This window comes from Fundulus heteroclitus, chromosome 24 (genome assembly GCF_011125445.2).
Source record: "Fundulus heteroclitus isolate FHET01 chromosome 24, MU-UCD_Fhet_4.1, whole genome shotgun sequence".
Lineage (NCBI taxonomy): Eukaryota > Metazoa > Chordata > Actinopteri > Cyprinodontiformes > Fundulidae > Fundulus > Fundulus heteroclitus.
Genome location: NC_046384.1, coordinates 511,770 through 528,289, shown reverse-complemented (window position 1 = coordinate 528,289; position 16,520 = coordinate 511,770). Strand labels below are relative to the sequence as shown.

Genomic DNA, 16,520 nt, shown 5'->3' with positions numbered 1-16,520 from the left:
GAATTTTGTTTATATTAGGAAGATGCAGTTGTTCTGACTCTCCCCGTTTGCCTTTGCCAGGGGAAGTTGACGTCTCAGGGGAAGCTGCTGCAGCAGGAAACCTTCTGTGTCTGGGAGCAGGATGGAGGAGTTTTATCCCGCAGCAAAGAGCGCAGAGTTTTCCTGTTCGAGCAAGTCGTCATCTTCAGTGAACTGCTGCGAAAAGGCTCCAGCAACCCCGGGTACCAGTTCAAAAACAGCATAAAGGTGAGAAGCATCCCATCTGGAGAGACTAGAAGCCTGTACGTTGCTTGTTGGGGGAAATTTAATGGACATGGTGGGTTTGTGCGGGAACAGGTTAGTTACCTGGCCATGCAGGACAGCGTGGATGGAGATCCCTGCAAGTTTGTGTTGTGGTCGCGTGGATCAGCAGAACGCTTCACGCTGCAGGCCTCCTCCGCCAGCATCAAGATGACCTGGGTGGAGACCATCGCCGCCCTGCTGGACGCCCAGAACAACTTCCTGTCAGGTGGAAACATCATTACATTTCCTCTCTTAGAGATATATGTGGTTTATTCCGCTTTTTTAAAACACTCTGGTTTAGATTTTTTCATGAAAAGGCCCTTAAAGCCTCCTTTGAAAACAACTTTAAAAGCTTGTCATGATTGATGTTATTAGCTGATTTAGTTTTCACCAACAATTTCCAGAAAGCTATTTTTTTATCTATTTTAGATATATTTATCAAGAATTATTAAATCAATTCTGCTTACAAACTTTGTTTAATAAATACAGGCAAAACTTCAACCATCTTTTTATAAAAAAAAAATTCCAAGATTTTCAGAAACCTTTTCAAATACTCTCTTGGTTACATAATGTTAAAATCTTCCCCTAATTCAGGCTTCCAAGTAATTTTAAAATAAATGCAGCTACTTTAGCAAGCTTCAGAAAGTGTCAGACATTAATCTATATTACATTTTAAGAACATTAACCTCATATTATTAATAAGTATCCCTAAATGTCCTCAGTTCTTTTTTTCTTGTTTATAGATTCTTCACTCAAAATCTACTTGTTTGGTCCTTAAAAATAGAAAGATACCTTAAAAAAAAATCAATTTTCAAGATTTTCTCTTCAGTTTTTTAAAATTTGTGCCCGAATAAATCACTTACATAATCACTTTAACCTGATTGAAAGGCAGTGTTGGGACCTTAAGAGAGAAACGTCTCCTAAAACAAGTTCAAATCCCAGTAAAGCCAGATCATTTTTTGCTATCTCCTGATATGTCGATGACATTGTACTTAATTTTCACAATGAAGCCAACTTCTTAAGTCTTCCTTAAATTTTTCTGCATCAGTTTTAAAGATGATTTCATTCAGATAACACCTTGATTTAAACATGTCTTCTTTAAACATAGCTCTCCAATCACCTATCGAGTACCAGAGAAAAGAGGGCGGGATCTCTGTGACTCGCCCGCTGTCGTCAGGGCGACCCCCATCGGCTCCGCCCACTCCTAATGGCCACGCCGCTCAGCCTCCTGCCGACAGCGAGCAAGATGACCAGGTTTGTGTTTCCTCTTGCTATAGTTCTGATTGTTTGTTGTAGTCAAACTGGATCTCAAAACCGCTGGTATCCCTTTAGGAGCTGGTTCTGGTGCTGCAGGACTTTGTGGCGGTTCGGGAAGACGAGATCTCAGTATTTCGAGGAGAGAAAGTCCAAATTCTGTCGTCCAACCAGCAGGGCCAGAGTCTGGTTTATCGGCCGGCCAACAGCGAATCCCCTGCTGCGGAGGGATGGGTGCCACGGAGTGTGCTCAAAACCCACTGACACGCATAAAAACGCGCGCTGACTGTGAGGTCAGAGTCTGGTTTACGATTTCCACACACACACCTGAGCACCAGCAGGGTCAACGGGGTGAGCGGGGGTCAAATGGGTCAGCGGGGTCATCTGGGTGAACGGCTCCAAGGGAAACTCAGCGAGAAGCCTGAAGACGGTGATGTCCACCTGCTGTCCACAAGCTTCTGACCCTTATTTAAAAGTTTATTTTTTTTTTGTACTTCAGGTTAAAAGACAGAAAGGTAATGCAATTATTAGTTTAGTTTTTCTCATATGTGCCTTAGTTGTTTCTTTACTAGGATTAATTTAACGTTGAGGAGAAAACAGGATTTGTTTTTTTCTTCTATTTTAAAGTTAGCGAACATGTGATTTTTATATGCAGTCAGTGTGTCTGGTTAGACATTTGTGGCCTAAAGTTATCGAGTTATGTGTGCCGCGTCGATAGTGCAGGAATTCATTTACGTTGATGTGAATTCGAAATAGGTTTTTATGCTAAAAAAATAATATACAGCTCGGTTGAATACTATTTTGGTCAGTTATAGAAAATAATAATAAAAAAAAACACTGTTATGGATTCCAATTCGCTCACTGATGTTATTGGATCCCAACCATATATATTCTATATGTCATGGTAATACTTAAATGAAAAATATGAGTTATTGTTTACTAACTTCCAAGCAACTTATTTTATCAGATGTTTTACTCAAGATATCCGACATTTGGCCCCAAAACATGTAAAGAAACGGCTGTAAAACTCACAGCCGAATTAAAAAGGTGTCAATCAAAAGAAGATAAATTAACATCTACCGTCAAGAATTATTATTTCGTTTTTTCGAATAGACGTTCCGAAAGCAAATTTGCGTCCTTCCAGACCCTGCATGGGCTGCCAGACCCTTACGGGGTTTTAAACTATTGATGGAAGATTCTCGATCAGTTTGTTGATACAAACGAGGGAAATCTGATGAATTTTGATCAGCGGCAGACTTGCTGCCGCATTACTGCAGGAACAGACATTAAAAATGTATTTCAAGCATCACCAATTTATTGTGCTTGAGCCTGTTTGGAAGATTCGCCTCCAGATGCAGACAGAAAGCTCTATTTGATCCGATCTGCTCAGCCTGGTCAATGCGTTTAACCAGTTACTGCAGATAAATTGGATCCGTACGGGTTTTGTTTGAATTTACTGCTATTATTCAAAAGAAAGAGGACAAAATATGCAAAAAAATCAGCATTGATATTCGTTTATCTCGTTATATTTATTCAAAGAGAGCTTCACTTTAAGTGTTCAGCGCCGACATCACCGTCCTTCAGGCTTCACCGTCTCCGCTGTGAGACTAGGTGAACGTTCCCAAACACTGACATCCACTCCCAGCAGCAGGTGCTCCTAGCCTCTCGCCTCCCTCCTGGTGCTTCAAACCTCAGCAAAAACCCCTCATATCGTCCAATCAGATGCTGCCGTCGACCTCGGCGCAACCAATCACCCTTCCTCTCTGGGATGACTTCACAAACTGGTTCCAGTGGGTCGGTGGGCTCATCGGCGCAGACACACCGGTCCCGGCTCGGCGGGGGCTGCAGGATGCTGCCGTTGCCTGGCAACCGGAGACAGTATTTAAGAAGAAGAAAAAAAAAAAAAACTAAAGCCTCCAGAAAAAGAAGGAAGCATAAAGACCCATCGACCAATCAGAGCTGAGCTGTCTGCGTGTCGTTATGTTCATAGCGTGTATAAAGACTGAGGACACACACATTACACACACACCCCTGCTACGATGAAGATTACTATGACATGAATATTACGAGATATAGATTCTGTTTTTCACCTCAGTAGAGAGAAGAAACGAGAGAAACTGCTTGTCAGATTAATATTAGTGTGAGAGAGAGCGAGAGAGAGTGTGTGTGTGTGGTTGTGACAACGTCCTCTGTGTGTGTGTGAGCGTGAGAGTGTCTTTTTCCCACGGACAGTCGTGGTGTCCCGCTGTAGCGTAGCCATGATGACTCGTGTTTACGGTGACGCCCTTTTTACTTTGATTTTGGAGGTTTTCTAGTGAACCGGAGCCGCCGCCGCCGCCCGCCTCGCCGGGCAGGCCTCAGCTTTGGTCAGTTTGGATATTCTGATTATGCATCCCTGGTTTCTGTAAATAGACCAGATGTCCGGAAAAAGCAACTCCGCAGACTGTGGAGGTCACCTGTCTCTCATCTGAAACCGAATCTGAAGCAGTAACCCTGTACACGCCTCTCTGCCAGTCTCTCTCTCTCTCTGCCCGTCTCTCTCTCTCTCTCTCTTTCTCTCTACCTCTCTGTCTCCGTCTCTCGGTTTCTCTGGTGCCATTCTCAGACAACACCCCGGTCCTTAAGGAGCTTTGCAGCCTGTTAGGTGCACTGCAGGTCGGTCAGCATGAGGAACAGTGCACTGGAAGGAGTCTAAGCAACGAAGAGCACATTGTCAAGGGTTTAAGGGGACGCTTAGTAGGCAGGCTTGATTCTTACAAGTCTATTTTAATGCAGTGATTACGGGATAATTTTCTAAAGACCAGTTTAGAAAAGATGGTGATAAAATATATTAGAGTCTGCTCTTTCCCTTCATTTGCAGGTTACCATCACACAGCTTACAGGTTACTTTCTAGAACATGATTTCTGGAACGTGCGAGATACTTTCAGCAGAAGTTATGGGTCACTTTTCCTCAAACTTAAAGGTAACTCACCTGGAACTTAAAGGGCACTCGTCACAGGAACTGAAAGTTACTTTTCCTGGAACTTACAGGTTACTTTCCAGAGCTTCTAAGTTACTTTTCATAACTAAAAGATATATTTCCTGGAGTATACATCACCATTTTTTTGTTACTTTTCGTGACTTAGAGGTAACACTTGCAGGCCACTTCCCACGGAACCGGGTTATTTTCCAGAGCTTGCTGGGCACTTTATAAAAGAAATGTATTTAAAAAAAATAAAATAAAATAAAAAAGTACTTACCAAAACACCTCATCATGGAGCTTGGGCCTCCAATGTATGGCGTATGTTCTGGAAAAGTAGCCTGTAAGTGTTGTGAAAGTTTCATGTTAAACTGTGTGTTCAAGTAAATTTGCAGTTTTAACAGAAGTAACCTCTGAGTTTCAGTAAAGTGATCCACAAGTTGGAGTAAAGTAACCCCAAAGTCTAGAAGGTGACTTCTAAGTGTGAGGAAAGTGACCCAACATTGAGGAAAGTTGCCCGTCAGTAACGATGACGTGAGCGCTGTATTATCGGCTGCTATGAATGACTATTATAAATATCTGGAATGATGGCAGACTTAATAGTTAATATTATGGTGGTTCTGTTGTTATTGCTGCATTTTATCGAAGGTTTCATTGTTGCAAGAAATTATCCAGCAGAGAATTTAAAAGAAGTGTGCAGCAGTCACAATTATACCAATATTTTAAAACGTTGTCTTTATTTAAGCTAATTGCCTTTATGGGATTTTTTTTCCTAGGTATACAGCTAGTTTTCCTTGAAGCTGTCCACTTGTACCTGGAACCACCAGAGTGGATGTTATCCCAGATCTTTACTGGACTTAATATGGGACACTTATTACTGAACACAAAATACTTAAAAATCCCATTATTATGATTCACCAATTTTTCTCTGAAACAAATCAAGTCCTATCACAGGTCATCTAAAGTAAAAATGTTATAGCTGTGACTGCTGTAAGCTGAAGCTCTCTGTGGGACATCTATCAGATGGAAAGAGCTGATGATGACCACTTTTTATGCTTGCGTGAACACATTATTAAGATAGACTTGAGAAAATCTAGCCCGTCCAAAGACAAAAGACTCTGTCGGCTCACTACAGAGCAGAACGACCAACTCGAGTCTGCAGGTTCACACATTCCAGCGGCTGCAACGTGACGACTTTTATGCAACAAAAAGGTTTTCAGAGCCAAAAAAAAAAAAAAAACTGTCAAATTAACCGACAAATACAACCGTTTCTCTAGAATCTGCTCCGATCTGCTCAAACGCGCCAAATTTAACGACTTTATCATGAAAGTCCGCTAACGGCCCTTCTCTCTGACTTTCTTCGAAGGTTTTCAATCCAAATGTAAAAATTGACATAAAAACCACAGTTTTCAGTGACTGGTTGATGCTGTCATGTGTGATGCACTTAAATGTGGTTCAACGCTGAGTTCAGGTTCTGTTGGAGCTGTCGTGATTCTCAGTTACATCTGAAACGGAAGCTGATGACGCGACTGGAGCTAAAAAAAAACAATCCATTCAGAAAACAAGCAGAGGAACTCCTTAAACGTGCAAACTTAAGGTAGTACCAGCAGCTTTTGGTCCCACACAACCTGAACTCAGTTTTTAACGAGGCCCCGAACCTACCAATAGACGCCTCTTTGTTGCCTGTTCTGAAATAGAGAATGATTTTGTGTTTTTATGTCGGTGTCAAGATTGTTGATGCAAAAATATGTAAAAGAAAAAAAAAGAAAAAAAAAGGAGAGCCCCAAACCAAGAAAAACATTGTATGGTAGCTGAACTCGGAGTGCACAAGAAGGGCTTGGGAGTGGGTTGTAGAGCACTATGAAGGACACACGATGGCAATAGTGCACTCTGAGGGGAGAAATGTAGTGCACTATGAAGAGTTGAAGATGGAAATCGGTGCCCTTTAAAGAGTTTAGGACTGGACTAAGGGCTCTTCAGATGGTTTTAATAAAACATTGCACAATATTTAAGGTTAAGGAGTAAATTAGTGCACTACCATGGAAAATAAAAATGGAAGGTAGTGCATTCTGAAGAGTGTTTGGTAGAAGATAGCACATTATAAAAGGCTAAAGGTCCCGAACAGGCCTTTGTTAAAGATTAAAGGCAACACTGAAAAGCTTTGGAGTGGGAAATGGTGCACTACAGAGGGCGAAGGGTGCTGTTTGAGACCTCGCCTTGTTGTCCCCTGGCAAACTCAACTAACCAATCAAACAGTGTTATTTGTACAGAACTAACAGCTGCTAACTGACTGCTAACAGCTCTCTGTTGTTGTTTGTAATAAACTTCATTTTTCATCCAAAGCTGTCTGCGTCTCCTGCCTCTTTGTCGGCCTCATGGGTCCAGTTTTCTTTTCAGGGGCCTCACTTTGCAGATGTTGTTTTGTAGATAATGGCTTTAGTTACACTTTATTTGAAGGGGTGTACATAAAACTGACATTACACTGTCATAAACATGACATTACACCTGATATGAACATAAATGACTCATTATGAATGTTTAGGACTGTTGTCATTAATTGTCATTCGGTAAATAATGACACTATTAAAGCAAAGTTGACATTGTTTAACATGTCTTTGTTATGACAAGCCCTTAACTTAACAAAACTCCAAGTCAAGGCCTTAATTTAACCTAATCCCAAATCAAGCCCTAAATTGAACCTAATCCCAAATCAAGCCCTAAATTTAACCTTGTCTCTGTTAATGTCAAGTTGTCATAACAAAGACATTTTAAACAATGTCAACTTTGCTTTAATAGTGTCATAATTTACCAAATGATAATGACAACAGTCCTAAACATTCATAAAGAGTCATTTATGTTCATAACAGGTGTTATGTCATGTTTATGACAGTGTAGTGTCAGTCTTATGTACACCCCTTCAAATAAGGTGTAACAATTGCTTTAGTCAGGCTCCATGTGGTTCAAAGCACCTTTTTTCCTTCTAGGAGAGCAAGACAACAAGCAGAGGATCGACAATGCAACAGAAAGTAAATGACATTTCTGACTTGGGACGCCCAATCTGGACCACTAAAATTACTTCTGTCTGGAAGTGTGCAGATGCCAGTCCTGCTTGTCCAAGGCATCCCTTTGTGCCTTCCTTAGACCTAAAAGTTTTTTCTTTCTCTGGCCAAGTGGTACCAAAGAGATCCAGGCTCTGTGGTGGTATAAGCTTGAGTAAGTAATAGTGGCAAAGCGCGTTTCCACTGGGAGCAGTAAAGCAACAAAAGTCCTGCAGCGATTTGAGAGGAAAACGTTCTGCTTTCAAGACGACAAACCTTTTCAGGTTTATTCCCAGTTATTTACCTAAACAATAGAAAACCCACCGACCAAAGGCACGGCTGAGAAAGAGGGCGACGGCTCTTTCTGCTGTCCTGACCCAAACGCAAATACCAGCGAACCAAAAAACGAGAGATTGATCAACACGCTAAGACATGTTAGCATCAGGAATGGGATAAAACAGCATAGCTGCCACACACCGCCCCAGAGCCTACAGACAAATTGCAGAACGCATAGAAGAACCCCTGAGGTTCTGCACCCGGCATTCCTCCTCCTCATAGCTGCGTATTGAGGTCCTGTCCATAAAAGCTGCAACGATCAGGGACAAACTTGACCCCGTACTAAGAATGCAGACAAACTCCTTCACTTAGATCAGATAGTCTGTAAAAAGCCACTATGGTGACACCATCGCTGCACTCTCAGCAAAGTCTGGACCACCATACCAGTCTACCGCTCCACAGATGTTGCCCCAGTCGTCACCTCCCCAAAGGCCCCATGGTGTCCAGAAGCTTTCGGATCTTGGGATGAATCTCGTTCACTACAGGCGCTCTTCCGTCGGAGAGCTTAAATACTTCAAAATGTAAACTCCGTCAACTTATGTGTGTATTAATGTCTGAATAGAAATATTTTTTATAGAGTACTAATATTGAAATTATTTTATATAATTAAAATCAATGCAATTTAACCATAAACTAATCTTTAAAAAAAAGAGGCACAAAATGGTTTTCCTTTTCCTGATTATCTTGGGCTGAATTATCTCTTGTTTGATGTTGAGTAATCCAGGTGGATTGAGTCGTGTCGGGATAAGATCCGACGTGGCCTCCGATAGGAGCGGCAGTAAAGCAACAAACTGATTTAACCAATTACGCGGGGTCAGGTTCACATCCGGACACGAGGAGGAAAAAAGAGAAAAAAAAAAAACAACTTTAACCCCTAAAACCTGGGAAGGAAGCGAGGGTTAGCCAAACCGTACCATGGCTGGTCGCCATAGCAACAGATCGGCAGGGGAATTAAGGGGTGCAGAAGTTTACGTAATTAGATCATGACCATAATTACATTTAAATATCTCAGCTTGATATCACGATCCGTGTATTTGTGTCAGTGAAACACTATTATATAGTTTTACAGCCAGCAGGCTCTTAATCCTTATTTAGATAAGAGATAACAAAATGAGGTGTCGTAATGAAGCGCCTTTTCAGGTTTAAGTTCAAAGATCGATCCAACAGAGCATAAACACGTCCTTGTTTTAACTGAAATCACCCAAAATGATCAAATCCTGGGAGTTTCTCCTTCATTCTGTGATCCCCTCTCTGATCAGGATTACTCGTTTGTTGCAGAAAACAGTCTTATAGTGAAAATCTGACCAAAGTCCACGTCGGCCCACTTATATAACGCAGGATTACGCAGACCTGGAAGGGATCACGTAGTCCGAGGGCGGCAGCATAAATGAAGCCGACTTCACGGTGACTCGGGTCTTTCTTCAGCAGAGGAGCGCTCCAGGGCCAAAACATGCAGGCGATCATAGCGAGGAACGGGCTGGAGACGCCGGAGCCTGTGAAAGCAGAAGTTAAAGGTCTGGTCAACTTATGTGATCTGATTTGTAAATGTGGGTTTCATCAGTTTGGTCCCTTTGGTTCATGGATGTGTCGGTTCATTCATCTGAACTGATCGTGCCTGGGTCGCTCGCTGAAAACCCATCAGGTTCAGGTTCAGATGACTGTTGTTGCAGCAGGAGCGGAGAAGAAGGAGCTGAAGCTCAGGAGTTACTGCTCCACATTCAGACATCCTGCAGGGAGCAGCTGAAATGCAGGGTGGCTGGGCTCCTCCTTGGGCAGGAGGTCCTGATGGATGATGGAGCTCAGGTGGTTCTGGTCGGTTTGTCTCGTCCCAGTGGATCACATACACGACATCTGGTGAGGGAAGCCCTGGAGTCCTGCAGCAGGAGCAGGAGAGGGTTACAGGGATGAGGGACGTCTCGGTTTTCCTCCTGATCCCTGAGGATTCATCCAGCTCCAGTCAATTTCTATTTGCATGAAAAGATTATTAGTTGTTTGTGTATTTGCTTAACTAGGATGTGATGGGACATTTCAATTATATTCAGTAAGTATAAAAATGTGTCAAAACCAGTTTAAGAAAACAGCTAAATTCTAATCAGATTAGCTAGGAGATGCTGTTATAATGCGGTAATTTGACATAAATCCCTCTGACAGGAACAAACTGGCCGCTTTCTGCTGCATCAATTGATTTCCTGCATTTTTATTCCCTGGCCTTAAGTTATTTTTTCCTGTTGCACAATTTTTAAAGCAGAGGGACTTTTTTTTAAACTACTTTCATTAGTTCCAGTTACATCACACTAATTACAAATAAACACCCTCTGTATCAATGTAATGGGACCCAACTGCTAGTTTGAGATCAGAGGAATAATTATTTGAGTGATTAACCTTTTAACAGATATAAGGAATTGGATATTCTGAGAGTGATGATGAGCAAAATGTTAGATTGATTTCTGACAAGGTAGGATACGACTGGTAAATTGGTCTGTACTCATATAGTACTTTACCATGTCCTGAGGACCTCAAAGCACTGGAAACTACATAATAAAAAAATAATAAAAAAAAATAACAGCACTTCTGCTTAATCAGCAAATACCAATAAAGAAACACTAAATGTCAAGTACTTAAATAAAAAAAATTGAAAAAAAGGATCAAATCAGACTCAAAAATATGAGAAAATGTTTATTCCATTAAAAATGTTGTGGCTTTGATAAGCAAATAATTATTGTACATTTAATATTTATAAATAGTTTATTTCATAAAGGGTCAAAGGGACTGTTTATTGAATGAAACCGAAAAAACTTTGTATAGATAAGAAAAAGTTCTACTTTTTTGTGGAAATTATAATTTTTATTCTGCTTGTGGTGCATCTTCTTTAGGATATTAGCGCAGTACCAATAAGAAACAATGTAGTATGGCATTAAAATCTAAGTTTAGTAATTTTTTTTTTTAATTCATGAGAACATTCTGAATGTAATGAAAGTTTCTAAAAGTACTATTAATAGAAGATAAAGACCCCGTTACTGTCCTCCAGACCCACACAACCCATCCCTCTGACAGCGCTAACAATCCAGCTACAATTGCAGCACCAAACAGGATTTTCTTCACCTTTACCTTAGCTGCAGGTGAGACGTTCACACAGGGCTGAATGATAATTCAATAACGATATGTATCGATCAATAATCATATATCAATGATAGAAAAAAAAATCAATAAAAAGTTCAATAGAATAATAGTTTTGCTTCCTTTTAAATTTACGATTTAATAAATCATGTAGGTTAACATTACAGTCATTACATCCTCCCAACCAATCATAACACAGACCCAGGAACGCTCCATCACCAAGCTCCGCCCCTTCAAAGTGGTTTAGAGAGCACACGTTCTTTTTAATTTTTTTAAAACTTGCAGTTTTGGTAAAAAGGTTGTTAAATGAAGGGTTGAGTTTGAATTCAGCGTTTGTGCGTTTTGTGTATAAAAACAGGTTTCTAACCGACAGTATAAGATGGCCAAAGCTGCACTTGAAATATATGTTTTGAATTTGTTGATAATAATCGATATTGATCATTTTGATTTCTATTTTATCAACATGCTTTTTTTCTACATCGTCCAGCTCACCAGGACACCATGTTGGTAGCCACGATGTGATAAAAACTCTCAACAGCTAAACTCACTGCTTTGAGCTTCCTCTATGTTGGGGATAAACTGAATGCTTATTAATCAACCCAGGACTCCAAACACGATAATGAACTCATAATTGAAGTTTTGTTTATCCTCAAAACCCTTTAGGGAAATCTCTTCTCTATTAGCTGTAAAGGGGAGACCATTAAATTCCCTTTACAAAAAAAATGAAGCCTTTTTCTGACTTACTTACTGTTCTAGTTTCTATACAAATTTACATTCCTTATTAAAGCCTAAAACATGTCTCTTCAAATATTAAAAATGCTGATGTAAAATAAAGTTTGTCAACCTAAAGATTCATTTAAATTTTTTTCATGGTTAACAATAACAACCCCCTGAACACGGTTGTTTCTTTGACCTGCAGGGTCGGTCCCCTTGTGGCTCCAGGGCACCCTGCTGAGGAACGGACCTGGGCTTTTCTCAGTCGGTGACTCCGAGTACAACCACTGGTTTGATGGCCTGTCGCTCATTCACAGTTTCACCTTTAGCAACGGTCAGTCTACAATAAGATATCGTAATCATGGGAGACTTTTCCCCCCTCACACGATAATTTTACACGTGTGACACCGTTTCAGGGGAGGTGACTTACAGGAGCAAGTATCTGAAGAGCGAGACCTACAAGAGGAACGTCAAGGCTGACAGGATCGTCGTCTCGGAGTTTGGGACCATGATTTACCCAGATCCCTGCAAAAACATCTTCTCCAGGTAGACTGCGTCCAGAATCAAAAACACCTGCAGCTCTGAGAAAATGTTTTCTATTGTCAAGACGTTTTAAATGCCTCCAGATTACCTTAAGAACTACCTCTGTTGGTGCAAAGTACACAGACAGGCCGCCTAACAGGACCTAAACCATCCCACGTGTGTTGTCTGTAACCTTTATCACCAGGGCAATGACACACTTCCGAAACATCATCCCCGATTTCACGGACAACAACTTGATCAACATAATCCGCTACGGTCAGGACTACTACGCCTCCTCTGAGGTCAACTACATCAACCAAGTTGACCCGTCCACCCTGGAGACTGTGGGCAGGGTGAGTTTAGGCACGCGCCAAGGTTAGAAGATTTTTTTTTAAATATACAATGTGCAGGACTTCTGTAAATCTCCAGGTGAACTACAGGAACCACATAGCGCTAAACTTGGCCACGGCTCACCCTCACTATGACAAAGAGGGCAACACCTACAACATGGGCACCGCCATTATAGGCCTCGGACGGCCAAAATACATAATTTTCAAAGTGCCGGGAACAGCATCAGGTAAAGCTCTTGGAGTCGTGCGCATTTTCACCTACAACCTTCTACATTTATGGTTCTGATGATTTGGTAAGATGTCCTGCAACAAAACCTAACAATATTTCTCCTATTTTAATATATTTGAATTGTAAAGCCCATTGGTAGCAGGATCATAACACCATCATGCAGGAATTGAAGCTCCACACTAAGACTAGTAAACTTTAGCTACATGTTTGCATCCTATTACAAGCTCCATGTAGTTTATGGATTTATTATTCTGCAATCAGAGAGCACTAAATTATGCCTGATGATGTAGCACAGGGGCAAAAATAACCGTCAACAGGGGTTTTAACTATGAACTATAAACATTAATCAGAACATGATTGATTGCAGATAAAGGTTATGAACGATGCTTATATTGATTCAACGGCCTGCTCCACAGGGAATCCTGCATCCTGGCATTGGATTGATGATACTTTGGTAGATTGCACTCATCAGAACCATTTTGCATAAAATAATATTTGATTAGAAGAAAAAAATAACCTTTTCTAGTCAGAAATTTTTGGAATACTCTGGAAAAGGACAACTCAAATCAAGTTGAGTAAAGAAATATGGCCACTAAAGTGCACGAATGGTTCTAATCCTATATTTTCCCAATGATTTCAGATAAAGACCCCAAAAAGCCAGCTCTGAGGAAAGTCCAGCAGATCTGTTCGGTTCCTTTCCGGTCCACACTGTATCCAAGCTACTTCCACAGCTTCGGCATGACAGAGAACTACGTCGTGTTCGTGGAGCAACCCTTCAAACTGGACATCGTGAAACTGGCAACTGCCTATTTCAGAGGGGTCAACTGGGGGAGCTGCCTCAAATTTGATGAAAAGGACGACGTAAGTCCTATAACCTGGTCCAGTCGGACCTTGTTATCTTATAATCAAACTCAAGGATAAAACATTGCTCCTTTGCTTGTAGGTTCATGGTTTGATAAAGGCACTTTTTTTTATCTAGGCATCACCAAAGTGCTTTCATTTCACATAAAAACAAGAGCATTCTAGTATAAATAAAACAGATCTACCCTGGCACGTAACTTTTGAAAATTTTCTGGTTCCAGACGTTCTTCCATGTCATCAACATAAAGACGGGAAAAGCAAACTCCCTTCGCTACCACGCCGACGCTCTGGTGGTTTTCCATCACATCAACGCCTACGAGGACGACGGCCACGTGGTGTTCGACATCATCGCCTACAAGGACAGCAACCTGTATAACATGTTCTACCTCCACAACATGAAGAAGGAAACGGACAACTTCATTGAGGCCAACCAGGAGTTCTCCCCACCAGTCTGCCAGAGATTCGTTCTTCCTCTAAACGTCCAGAAGGTACAGACAGGCTGATCACAACCATTAAGAAAAGTCCCTTTTCACAGCATTGACATCACTTGGGTGTCCTGCAGGATTCTCCCAAAGGAACAAACCTTGTGACTTTGACGGATACGACAGCTCAGGCACTAAAGCAGGAGGACGGCTCAATCTACTGTAAACCTGAAACCATCTTTGAAGGTTCGTTATTCCTACAACTCCCACAGTTCCTACACTGCGACAGAATCTAAAGAGTCTGGCACCTTCTCAGGTATGGAGCTGCCAGGGATTAATTACGACTTCAACGCCAGAAAGTACAGATACTTTTACGGCTCCAGGTTGGAGTGGTCACCTCATCCCAACAAGGTAAAAAGAAATTGCATGTCAGGTGATTTCTTTATTTTTTTTGCCATGTGGATCAAATTATTTGCAGCTTTTTGCTGTATTATTATTTAATTCAGTGCAGCATGATTGCCCGCCACCTTTTTATAGCTGCAACATGTTACTTTTTTTTTCATTTACTGCAACTAAAAAAATTAAGCTTCATGATATGTCCTTTTATTTTGCTATAAATCATCAATGTTAACTTTTTTAAAGGATTTTTATGAAATCTTGACCAAAGTCATTACATGATACTAAAACAAACAACAAAAGGCAGCCAATTTGTGTTTTTTCCCCATGTATACAACCGGGACAACTGAAACAAGACTGTTATATGCTGATGATGTGATCCTCTTCTTAGCAAACCTGTCGGCCACTTTTTCTTATTTAAAAATTATTAAATCGGAAACTATTGGTTACATTCTTAGTGTAGTTCTCGGTCTATAATAACAATGCTACAATAAGTGAAAAATCATCAGATTGGTGGATGATAATGTCTCTTACCAGTAACTGTTCACTGTTTCTTATTTGAATATTTTGCTCATAGAGAGTTCACAATGTGTTTTGGCTGATCAAGCAAATTACAGAGCAGCAGAACATCAGGAGCCGCCTGATTTCATCCCAATGACACAAAGATGATGTCTGGGTTAAAACAGCCTAGATACTCAACACCAGTCAGAACCAAACAGCCTTAGTTTCCTAAAACATCACCAATAGATTGAAAATCATTCTCCCGCATCAACAGATTGCCAAGGTGGACATCGTCACCAAGACACACATCGAGTGGAGGCAGGAGAACTGCTACCCTTCAGAGCCTGTGTTTGTCGCGTCTCCAGGAGCCGTGGAGGAAGACGACGGTGAGAGCCAACTTTCATAATGCTGCCTGATTAAAGGGAATGTAATTTCCCTCTGTTTCTGACGCTGTTTTCTTTCTCCAGGAGTTATCCTGTCATCCGTCGTTTCCTCAGACCCAAGCATTTCACCATTTCTGCTCCTCCTTGATGCCAAAACCTTTGAGGAGATAGCACGGGCCTCCATCCCTGTCCCTGTCCACATGGACCTTCACGGACTGTTCATTCCTGACACGGGGAAATAATAAAAGTGGCTGGAAAAATGTTTTTGTTAAACATGCGTATTTTGTAGAATACAGAGACGATAGTTACTTTTGCAATGAAAGCAGGAAACAAAGAGGAGGCTTTTCTTCAATCGCAGTTTTATTTTGTACCCAAGAGGTTTAAAAACACGACTTATTCCTCGCTATCACAATTCTAACAAATTTAGCAAGGATTTATCCTTAGAGCAACAAACCAGGGTGTTATTAATATAAATTGTCAAAGTTGCTGTTTTAAAGTGCTGACGAGGAAACAGTTGGAGGGGTTATTTGTACTTTTCCTGTTTTCTTTACTAATATGATGCATTTTTCTCAATAGTTTACAATCAAAGCCTTTATTTTATTTAGAAATGTCAAGGTTCAGTTGAGCATCCATGCTGAACTTAGATCAGAAACTCGTAGGTTTCAGATTTTTAAACCTAATAGGTTCATTAAAAGAAAACAAAATGTTAAGAAGCTTGCTGCTATGAAATATTTTCCATTTTGTATACATGTCTTTTTGTTTTTGTTTTTAATATTAAATTTTAAGCTTTGTGAATGTTGAATTGTCCATATAACATAAATAATTAAAGATTTCAATTCGCAATTTTATAATCTGGAGATTACAAAATGAAATGACCCTGATATATAGCAGAAAACAAATTATAGATTTCAGTTAAAACCTGAACAGATATTTTAATCCATACTAATAAAAGCAAACTTACCACAAAAATACGAAGAGACAAAACAGAACAGTGAAGTGAATTTGGACGTCCAACTCCGACAGAACCTCCAGAGATCCCAGCAAACATCTGGACGTAAACACCATCCTTCTCCATTTTGATGGACCATCGACTCAGTTTCTGCTTCTGTATCAGTTTTTACTTAGAACCAGAAACAGAGATTGTCTGTTGCAACT

At 40.7% G+C, this 16,520-nt stretch overlaps 2 protein-coding genes across 2 annotated transcripts in view; both read left to right on the top strand.

Annotated features, from left to right (window-relative positions):
• Nucleotides 1-3,428, top strand: part of LOC105918788 (kalirin) — a gene marked incomplete in the record, with an annotated part of 42,661 nt that extends 39,233 nt beyond the window's left edge. Inside the window, 4 exon segments of the mRNA XM_036128212.1 lie at nt 61-246; nt 337-508; nt 1,391-1,536; nt 1,615-3,428. Coding sequence (XP_035984105.1) covers nt 61-246; nt 337-508; nt 1,391-1,536; nt 1,615-1,800 — 690 coding nt within the window.
• A 5,801-nt stretch (nt 3,429-9,229) lies between these two features.
• Nucleotides 9,230-16,216, top strand: bco1l (beta-carotene oxygenase 1, like). The gene is made up of 11 exons (XM_012853945.3): nt 9,230-9,384; nt 11,907-12,035; nt 12,118-12,247; nt 12,429-12,576; nt 12,653-12,800; nt 13,443-13,663; nt 13,885-14,151; nt 14,226-14,331; nt 14,402-14,496; nt 15,257-15,368; nt 15,450-16,216. The coding sequence occupies exons 1-11, from the start codon at nt 9,321-9,323 to the stop codon at nt 15,605-15,607; spliced, it is 1,578 nt and encodes a 525-aa protein (XP_012709399.2). The 5' UTR covers nt 9,230-9,320; the 3' UTR covers nt 15,608-16,216.
• The last annotated feature ends 304 nt before the right edge of the window (nt 16,217-16,520 follow it).

Coding starts and splice junctions, on each gene's coding strand:
- bco1l (XM_012853945.3), top strand. CDS start 9,321: ATGCAGGCGATCATAGCGAGGAACGGGCTGGAGACGCCGGAGCCTGTG. Junction 12,036..12,117: donor CAGTTTCACCTTTAGCAACG/GTCAGTCTACAA, acceptor ACACCGTTTCAG/GGGAGGTGACTTACAGGAGC. Junction 12,801..13,442: donor AGTGCCGGGAACAGCATCAG/GTAAAGCTCTTG, acceptor CAATGATTTCAG/ATAAAGACCCCAAAAAGCCA.